The sequence below is a fragment of the Lipophrys pholis genome (genome assembly GCF_963383615.2).
Source record: "Lipophrys pholis genome assembly, contig: SCAFFOLD_612, whole genome shotgun sequence".
NCBI lineage: Eukaryota > Metazoa > Chordata > Actinopteri > Blenniiformes > Blenniidae > Lipophrys > Lipophrys pholis.
In genome coordinates, this window is record NW_028291955.1 from 1771 (window position 1) to 12975 (window position 11205).

The 11205-nt window shown below is 22.6% G+C and overlaps 1 protein-coding gene across 1 annotated transcript; it reads right to left on the bottom strand.

Moving 5' to 3' along the window:
- Positions 1-8939: 8939 nt before the first annotated feature.
- LOC308128338 (large ribosomal subunit protein uL15-like) lies at positions 8940-9383 on the bottom strand (the record flags this gene model as incomplete). The annotated part of the gene is given in 2 exon segments (XM_080494043.1): positions 8940-9125; positions 9129-9383. Coding segments are annotated over 2 exon segments (441 nt in total).
- Positions 9384-11205: the final 1822 nt, after the last annotated feature.

The window sequence follows — 11205 nt, forward strand, 5'->3', positions numbered from 1 at the left end:
TATATATACACAAACTATCTAAACTAGTAACTAATCATTTATAATCAAACAGATAAAAATCCCAACCCCAACCCCAACCCCCAACCCCAACCCCCAACCCCAACCCCAACCCCAACCCACCAACCCCAACCCCAACCCCCAACCCAACCCCAACCCCAACCCCAACCCAACCCCAACCCCAACCCCAACCCCAACCCCAACCCCTTTTTTAATATTTAAATTATTATGAATTTAATAATAATCAACTTTATTCTATAAATAAAATATAGACCTCAGCTATTTAAGACATTCTATAAATATAATAGTGTTTATTTCTTTTTTTTATATATATTTTTTCTTTTAGTACACTGATGTTTCCATTTATAATATAATAGGAGTAATGAATAAATAAATAGCATTCTTATGAAAATTATCAAAAATATATTTTAATAAAAAGAAATTCACAAAGAAAAAAGTAAGATATTTGAAAACCCTATATTATATATTAAAGAAATAAAATAAGTAAAATATATGAAATAATACTTTGTTTTTATGACGAATAATAATACATAATTTTTATGAATATAATATATATTAATTAATATCAAGCAATATATATTAAAATATTATTATTAATAATTAGTAGCTTAAATAATTATTAAAAAATATTAAAATCAAAGATCATTATTATTTTTTTTTTAATTTTTATTTCTAATTAAAATTCTACTTCTACTTCTAGTGATATATCATTCTATCTTTAATCTTATTTAATAATCATTTTTGTCTTACGATTCTGCTTCTTATGAAATTAGTTAAGTTTATTATATGATTATTAATCTTCATGAAGTAAAGTAAATGATTTTTTACGCACAGTAATCTATGGTTGTGGTTAGGTAATTTTTTTCTTTTATATTCCTTAGAAGTAATTTAGAATATTGCAATTTATTTGATTATTGAATATTTATCTTATAATAATTATACAGAAAATAATGAAAAAAACTTTAATCTTTTTTTTTATTTTTAGTTTTAACGCTAGTATTATATGCTTCTAAAAATCCTGAGAATTGATTGTATTTTGTTTTTAGTTTATGCAAATCTTATAATTTTTCAATTTAATTTTTTTAGTTATGCTAATTATTTTAATGATTCTAAATCTTTTTATCTATATTTTCAGTTTACAAATTAATAGATTTCATAAAGCCCGGAACATTCATAAATTCTGATTAAAAATAATACTATTTCCTTATTTCGCAGATTATTTTCTAATGAAAAAAAGAAGCGGATCAGCATTTTAATCATTCTAAAATAATTATTATTACTATTTTAAATTTTCCTTAATAGCATTTTAAAATTCCTCTTATTTTTCCAATTTTTCTAAAGTTGCTATTTTCATAACTTCTTATTTAACTTCTTTTCTGCTTATATGTTTGCCTTATTTCTTCATTCTATCCATGTATTCCTTTTACAATCTAATAAAAAACTTTTGGGCATGGGACCTAATTTGCGCTCCTGTTCTTGTTCCTATAAAGGATTACACTTATTTCCAATTTTTACCAAATTTCATTACTCCCTCCAAGAATTTTTTATGCTAATCTTTAGTCCATCGACCACTTCCTATCTATTTTTACATAATATAATAATTTATAAAAATGCAATATATTCAATATAAATTATCATTTTTTATCTTTTTAAGCATTTAAACATAACTATTCAATATTTCTTTTATAATGAATTGTTATCCACTTTAAGATTTTTATTATTATTTTAATTCAATATCTTATTCTTCAATTTATATTTATTAATTACATTATAATCCTTAATCATTGATCATTTTTTTAGGTTTTTAAATATTAATTTTATCTATTTTTATAACCTAATTGTCTTAATGTTTAAGTTCAGCATTCTAAACTATTTTTTTAAATGAATGAATAGTTTAATAAATCCTTTATTTAGAAACACAATTATTATTACTATTTTTAACAATATTTTTTAATTGATCTTAATTTTGAGCCAATAAAATTTTATTCATAGATGTTGTATTTTTATATTTTTTAATATCACTAATAGTTCTTTTATAATTAGCTTAACTTGAATTATGGCAATCAATACATTTACATAGAGATTTACATTTAAGATTAGCTTGATAACATTAACAATATTTCTTAAGACAATTTGATTTTTTACATGCACATCCTTTATGCTTACTACTATCAGTAGGCATTTCTTCAATCCTTTAAGTATTTCTATGAAATAATCCAGGTTATATTTGATCATTATTTTGGCAATCTATACAACCACACCTATTACTACAAAATAATTTATTAGAGTAGCATTAACAATATTGTTTAAGACATTTTGATTGTTTACAATGGCATGTTTTTTATATTATTTGCATAATAAAATTATATTTATTATCATAAATATATATCAATTCAATCATATTTTAATTAATATTGAGCTGAAATAACTACATGCATTAATTAATTTGCATCACCTTATGGTATACTCTGACTTAATCCATAAAATTATCCCAAATTATCAAGTTTTCCCTTCTACTCAATATTTCTTATCTATTAAAGAGTTTATTTCATATCATTAATAAATACATCAACAATATTGCAAAAAGGTAAAGTTAAAGATATATGGAGGCACATTGGATTTACTAGAAATGCTACATGCCAATGCTTTCTCTTCATTATCTTACGAATTCTGCTATCGAGATAATTATCATTAGCATGGAATGCTACAACACATATTGAATCAATTCCTATTATTTTTAATCCTAGTTTAGTTATTTATAATCTTAGTTTATCTGTAGTCCTTTTAATAATTAAAGCATTTTATCTGAATCCTTATAACCCATGCCTATACACTGAATACCAAGATGAAGCAATCCCATAAGCAAGTTTTTTACCTATGAAATTGCAATCTAATATTTAATGATGTAAGTAACATAGTTTTGATGCATACTAAACTGACTTCAATAATAAAATACTCGATCCTTTACCTGCCATACCATACTTATGTGGATCTATAGATATACTGCTTATAGATTTAGGTAAAGGGTTTGGTAAATCAGTGAAAGGAACAATGTAGCCACCAAGGCACATATCTAAATGTAGTTAGATACTCTTCTATTAGCATATTTTACACATTTATTCAAGGTAATCTAAATTACCATAGGGATAATTAGGATATGAGCAATATATTAATATTGTATTACTATCTATTTTTTATTTAAGTTGTTTTATATCTATTCTATATTTATCATCATATTTAACTATTCGTTATTCAATATTAAAATAATGGCATGCTTTATTTAAAGCTACATGAGCAGTCACACATAAAACTATATTTGGTTTTTATTTAAGATTATTATTCCTTGCTGCTAATATCCCTTGCACTATACTTTAAGTCCCTCCAGAAGTGAAAAAACCTGCATCCCCTTCGAAATTAAGCATTTGTTTAATCATTGTTATAACCTCTCTTTACATTCGTAGTATTACTTTTTAGGTTGAGGAGTTTAATGGACAAATTAAAAATTCTTTTATGAAATCTTTATACTACGTATTTGATTCTACTGTATATCTGCAACCACTGATATGTCCTTTAATAGAGTTTAATTATTATTATTTAACTAAAGTTAATCTATCATGGATATTAGCAGGTTTATCAGGGATTTAATGAAATCTCTTTAAATTAATAATTTGTTAACTCCTTATAAACTAATATATTCTTTTAAGCTCCCTTTTATAGAAGATATTAATAATAGGCATTTTTTTAAGTACAATTTTAGCTAGATGTTTTTTAACCTTTGAAATCCATTTTTTATCATAAATTGTTAAAATACAAATTATGAAGACTGTCCATACAACTTTGATAATAATTTCGCTTATTGTTAAACTCATAATTAATAAATGAATAAATAAAGATAATTTTTACATGATTCACACGCACTCTATAAAAAAGCTAAATTTGCTACTGAGATTATAAAAAGCGGAGAACAAGGTTACTCATCAATAACTGGTTTCCTTAAAAATTTAAATTAGGAGACAGATAAAATATTCTACAATTTTAAGGGACTTTCCAAATCTGACCAATAAAACTATATAAGTGATAATCCCTAAAAATATATTGGTATGTTGTCGGATTTAATTATTAAAATTTAACATGATAAATATCTTATGATGTATGTTATACCAACACTTGACGCAATATTAAGTTAAGATAACAAGTATATAAAGACATTTAAGAAAATTATCAAATAAGATTCTTTCTTAAATATGTTAAATAGTTTAAAAACTATAGTATTACTTAATAAACATTAAAAATGTTCATGTTAAGCTGCAATACATATTTGCTCGATGATATATTAAAATGATATTAATTAAAGAGATGGATTCCTTAATTTTATAGTCAAAGCTAATCTTAATTAAAATATAGGTTCATATAGTTATTTATTATCACTTAATAATTTAATTAAACATACTTCAACAGCTAAACGATTCCTAATATCAGAAGGATCATAATCAATAGTTTAACATATAAAGAAATCAAATGATATTCAAATTACTTATACAGGATTTATATCATTATGGTTATTATCTTTTTTTCAAGAAGGAATTGCATAATTATCAATGCCTTCAAGTTCTGTTATTAAATTAATATCATATTAATGTATTAAGTTTTCAAGGTAGAAAATCATTAGAGCTGCTTTTCTTATTTTATTTAATATTAAAGATAATAATTAAGCCTTATAAAGAATGATTGATGTGAATATGTTAAGATCTATTGATTCAATACTGAAAGGAAATATTAAAGATAAAACTTTATAAAATAATATTAAAGATTTAGGTTAGTTACTCTAGCAAAATTTTAAAATTTTGACATCTTTTTAAAAGTATAAAAAATAATTGAATTCTAAATTTTTCATTTGGGGGCCTTCCCACTCTTAAAAATTTTGGAAGTAGCATACTAAAAAATTTTAATAGGATGAATTTTTATTGATTAAAAAGATAATTTAGTTATTGGGTGATTAAAAAAATGCTACCAATATTTAAATTGCATGCTATGACTTAGGCTAATTTTGCAGGTTTTATCCATACGGGAAAAAAGTTTTGTAGAAGTTTTAAGTTAAGAAGAAATTGATGAGTTTGGCAGCTGATTCTGCAGAGAAGGGAATTAGGTAGCATGCTTTATTATCTTTACAGAAGATGATGATTAATAATTGGGAAATCATATGATCTGATATTTAATATATTTAATATATTTAATATATTTAATATATATATAATATATTTAATATATATTATCATTATCTGAAATTTGAATGCAATAAAAATTAGATTGGCAAACAATTAAAAGATTCAATATTGATTCATTATGTCAACCTGGAGATAAATTTTAATTAATTATAAAAGATTTCCAATCAAGGACAATGATAAGTTAAGATTTAAATGAAATTAGCTATAATGACTATATTAAATATTTATAAATAGTAATGTTCAGAGTCAAACAAATTAAATAATTTCGTAATGGATAACTATAAAAGAAAAGAGACATAATATAAAGAAATAAATAACTAAAAGAAGGATTATTCAAATTATAACAACTAAAATAATAGCACTAATAGAAAGAAAAAAAATATGTGAAAGCAATTTAGCGTATTAATAAAATGAAAATTAATTGATATATATATATATAATGCTTTTCAACAAATTTGTTTAAGTAGGACGAGCTGCCAGAGTGAATTATGGACCTGATGAAGGTAAATTAGGTGTCATAGTAGATGTCATAGATATGAATAAAGTATTAATAGATGGCTAAGAAATTAAAAGACAAAGCATGCCATTAAAGAGGTTAACATTGCTTAATTAAAAAATTGCTTAAGTTAGGCATGGGATGAGAACTGGCAAACTTAGAAAAAGGATTCAGAAGTTTAAACTTGTTAATAAGTTTGAGTAAAGTTCATTGGGAAAAAAATTGGCTAAGAAGAAATTAAGGTAAGGATTGAACGACTTTTAAAGATTTAAAGTTATGATTTTGAAGAAAAGACTTGGATATATTGTACGAAATAAGAAAAATGGATGTGAAGTCAAGAAAGGTCCAACTAAGAAAACAAAAGATTCAAAAGAAAAAATCCCCAAAAAGAAATGATCCATATTTAAAATATACCTTCAAGTAATCGATTTGTTATTCACTTTAATTTTGCTTTCTTCATAATTTGTATATTTCCTAAATCGTCGTATTATTGATAATTTTCATTATTTCGTTTTAAATCTTGTTTTAATTCTTATTTTTATATTATGTACTTTTGTACTAACAATTATTTTTGTGATCTTTATTTATATAATTTTTAGATTTATAATTTCAAATGTTTTGCTTGAATTTTATAACAATTTTTTTTAAATTATTAAATAATTATATTTAAATCGAATTTTATAATATTATAAATGATTCCTTTAAAGCAATTAAAGATTAAACCTTTATATTTTTTTTTTATTAATAATTGTAATGATCTTTTAAATTATTGTAGATTAAATTAGATATGTATTAATGTTATTTTGTTCAGGTCTTATTAATATTCTTGCTATTTTTACTAATAAATAATGATATTGTTTAGAGTTTTATTTAATATTTAAAAATATTTTTATTAGATCATAATTGATAATGATATCAAATATAGAAGTAAATTATTTTTTAACAAGCTAATCTATAATATTTAATAACTTTTAAAAGTTATCCAATTTATAACAATCTGGTTTTGATGTGTAAATAATTATACTTTATTATACGAATGAATATGTCATAGCATAGAACTTTTAAAAATTCATTTTTTTTGTATTTAAGCTTTTTCTTTAATAAAAAAGAGATATGATTATAGTAGATATTATAGAAGAATTTTATGAATGGAGCATTATTTAAGCTAATATTTTCAAAAAGGATTTATTTTCATCTTAAATAAGAAATTATGTAAACCCAAATTAATCCACTTGTATAAATGATAAAAATATTTAAAATATTTTTTATTGCAATTATTATTTATTCTATTCAAATTATTTTTTTAGCATGTGTAGTAATCCGTTTTGTATAAATTATTTAGCTACTTTAAGTTTAAATAATTCTGAATAATTATTAAAAAAATAATTTTTTAGAATACCATTCATATAAATAATATAATCTAAGGTTTTTTATTTATGTTTAGGAAATCCTTTTATAATCTAAACTATTTTATTTTCCTAGAGCAAATATTAAAAATAACTGAAATATTGTTGATAAATGAGTGTATTCAACAAATTTTAACTATTTTATATATTAGAAACAAATTTATCTTTATAATAGTTTATCCTATGAATAATTTTAGCTTTTTAAAAGATTGTTTAACTAAGTTGAATAGTAGAAATCGAATTTTTACATTATAATATTTACAATTATTAAGTTGTTATTTTTTAAATTAAAGCTTTAAATATGAATTAATAGTTATCAGAATGCATCAAAGTAATAGTAATGAAACCATCATTTAAATTAAGTAACTATATTATTAATTTTCTAAATAAACCCTTTTACTAGATAGTAACACAATTCTCAAATATATTACGCAATCTTTATATAAATTAATCAAATTTAGCCTGAAAAGATGCACATACCATATCTGACTTATTTCCAATTAATTCAATATATTATCTTAAATTTTTCATTTGAGGTAAAGAAATTTAGTTGATTATTTACTCTGGAATAATTACTGTATCATTAGGTTCTTTCCCAATTTTCTTACAAATTCTATTAAAAATGTGCTGAGTAAAATTTTGAGAAATGAAACTAACCGCAATTTAATCATCAATTGAATTATCATACCAGATAATAACAGTTTACGATTGCTTTTGGTATATATTAGCAATATCAATCATTGAAAAAAGTAAATATTCATCAGGCATTCCATTTCTCAATCTTTTTTTTCTGGATTCTTACATGATTGATTATGCTTTGGTGATTGATGAAACTTTTATAAATTAATCTTTTATCATTAGAGTTTCGTCTAAAGCGCTGTATATTTATAGATTTCCTTCTCCTACTTCAATCCAGTCCATATTTTTATTTGCAACATATACCTTGACTCTTCTATCAATTATCTATTACATTTAAAAAATAATTATTGATTATATCGGAATTATGTTATATTTAATTAATTATAATTATTCTTTTATTATTTAATTATTTATTTTTTCATAATTATTAATACATATAAAAAATTGTTCTTTTAATTGTTCAAAATAATGAATTTTCCATTCTTAAATCAATTATTTATTATCGTATTATATTGTTAAATCCCTTTAACAGATTTTTCCCAAAATTTATTAATAATATTTTTATATTTATAACTTCGTATGTCTAATTTCAATAAAATAATTAATATTTTGCCTTATAAATTTTTAGGTATTTTTTCATAAACTTTTTCACCTTTTAACATCTTTTATAATATTTATTATCCATTGATTATTAATTGATATTCTTATTATTAATCTAAACTTAAATATTATTTTATTCCTAATCGCATATATTACAGCTTTAATGCTTTTTTATATGCATTAAGATATTTTAAAGAAGGACTATCTATTAATTTTAATTAAAACAAATAGTTGATTTTTTATGTTTTTTAGTTTGTTAATATATTTAAATTTTCTAATTATTAATGAGATTTAAATTAGATGGCAGCATTAATTTTTTCAAAATTAAAGATCTTTTATTTCAATTTATTATTTTCTTCAAATTATAATAACTTTTTTTACTTAGATAGAAGTAATTCCTTAATTTCCTAAGGTAAAATCGAACATAAAAGAATGATATTATTTTTAATGCTATAAAACTTACTCATAACTAATACTTACGACTCCTACAGTAATTCAATGTCTTGAATATAGTTATATAAAAGCAAACTATTAATATCCATAATATTTAAATAATCAAGCAATAATGCATGCTCCTCCTACAGCCTTAATCCTCCTTTCCGCAGATTTACTGAAATATTTAGCTTTTACAACAACTGGCTGAAAGGGCAATCTTCCTTTTCCAAGTACTTTAAAGTAGCCTGCTCGAGTAACATCAATGACAGGTATTTTTCCTTTAGGATTACTATACTTTTTCCTTGTTTAAGTTGACACTAGTGACCATATTTTATCAATATTTACGTAAGGCATGAATGTTTTATTCCTCTTAAGATGAAATTGTCGAATGCCAACTTTCCCGAAATAACCAGGATGATATTGATCGAAGAGTGTTCTGTGATGAGTCAACCCTCCGGCATTTCCTCTACCGGCTTCGTGCTTTCGATGTCTTCCAACTCGTCCGTAACCGCAACTGATAGATCCTCTCAATTTTCTTATTTTTCTTCTTCTGTGAAATACCATTTTGTTGATATTATTATGTGAAATTCCATTTTGTTGATATTATTAATATTATTTTATTTTTCAATCGTTTAATTATTATTGAGCTAATGGAACAACTTCTCCGCAATATAATTTCTTATATCTTTGTGCATATTACTAACTTTCTCTAAATGCTGGTGTTTTTCCTCCATAATCCATAATTATATCAATTCCTGGTATTCCATATTATATATTTCGAATTTATCTATATTTTTAGTGTTGACTTATTATTTATGATTATTTTAATCTACGTTAATTTTGATTTATTATATTTGATTATTTAATTCTACTGTAAGGACTATAATTTTAATGAATTTTATTATATGGACTATCATCATATTGTTATTGTCTTAATGATCTAGAATTCATTTATCTCATTAAATCATTTCTGAATTATTATCTTTGTCTATCTAATCTTTTTATTTATGATTACATGAAGCTTTTATTTGGTCTATTTTTATTATATGTTTGACCATTTCTTTTATACAATTGTTCAATATAAACAGAATAATCTGTTTTATCTTATTTTCTTTCAATAGGATATGTAGGATATTAAATCTTAGAATATTATTCAGCTTTGGCTATTTTTTATGGCGATCTTTAATAATATGGCATTTAACCATAATTAGAAGAATCAAAAACTAATTTTTCAATTTATCTATTTTTACCATTATTGACTTCAATAAGAGTTTGCATATAATTAACTAATTAATTTACTTTTTAGCGGAGGTATATATTCTCCTATTTTTACAATTTGTATTAATTAAATGCTTATTGTCCTACATATCTTTATATTATATTTTATCTAGGTAGATGCACTTATCGTTATACTGGTACTTATATAGGTACAGGAATTTAAACTCTAACAGGAACTTAAACCAATTACTCTCTTTCAATTATTTATTATTTATCTATTAGTCTATCTTTATATTTCCCATAGAAAACATCTCTCTTTTGTTAGACTGGAACATCAACTTATATTGGAATTTAAATAATTCGTGGTTTTTTGACTATTTTTTCAACTGGAATTTTTACTTCTACTTATTTGGGAACTTAATATGGAATTTAAATTTATCTTTATTTTATAACTTGTTTTTTAACTTCGACTAATCTTTCCTCATACTTAATTTTATCAATAGGTTTCTATTACAATACATCTTAATAAATAATTTTTTATTTAGGAACTTTAACAATCTTTTTAATTTACTTGATTTTCTAAACTGGGATTTTTATTTTTTTCTACATTTAAATATATTTAGGAACTTAAACTATTTTTTCTTTAATTATCTATGGTTTTGGCTTATACCTTATTACTTCTACTTCTTTTATAACTTAAACAGGTTTCTACTTCCTCACTTTCACTTTCTTCTAAACTATTACTTCTTCTATTTATTACTCTTACTACAATTATTATTATTGATACTATTCATGTTTTTAAATCCTTTCACCACATTTTTTATGTTAACATATTAATTAAATCTATCTTTTTTTTTGCATAAATAATTGGTCTTACAGTTATTTAATTCGTTTGAATAATTTTTTAAGGCAATCTTTATTCTCAGTTTTATCCACTTTCACCTAAATCGTTGTTTTTTTATTGTTTTACTTGACGTTTATAGGATTTTGATTTTTTAAAACTGTTTTCTTTTTCATCTGTATTATAAATTTTTAAAAATTGAGATTTTATTATATGAGTATTAAAAGGTTAACAGAACAACTAAATGATATAAACGCATAGAAAAAAGATGTTTATTGCATAAGGATTGTTACCCTTGCCATTGGAAGATTTAATAAGGGTAATATA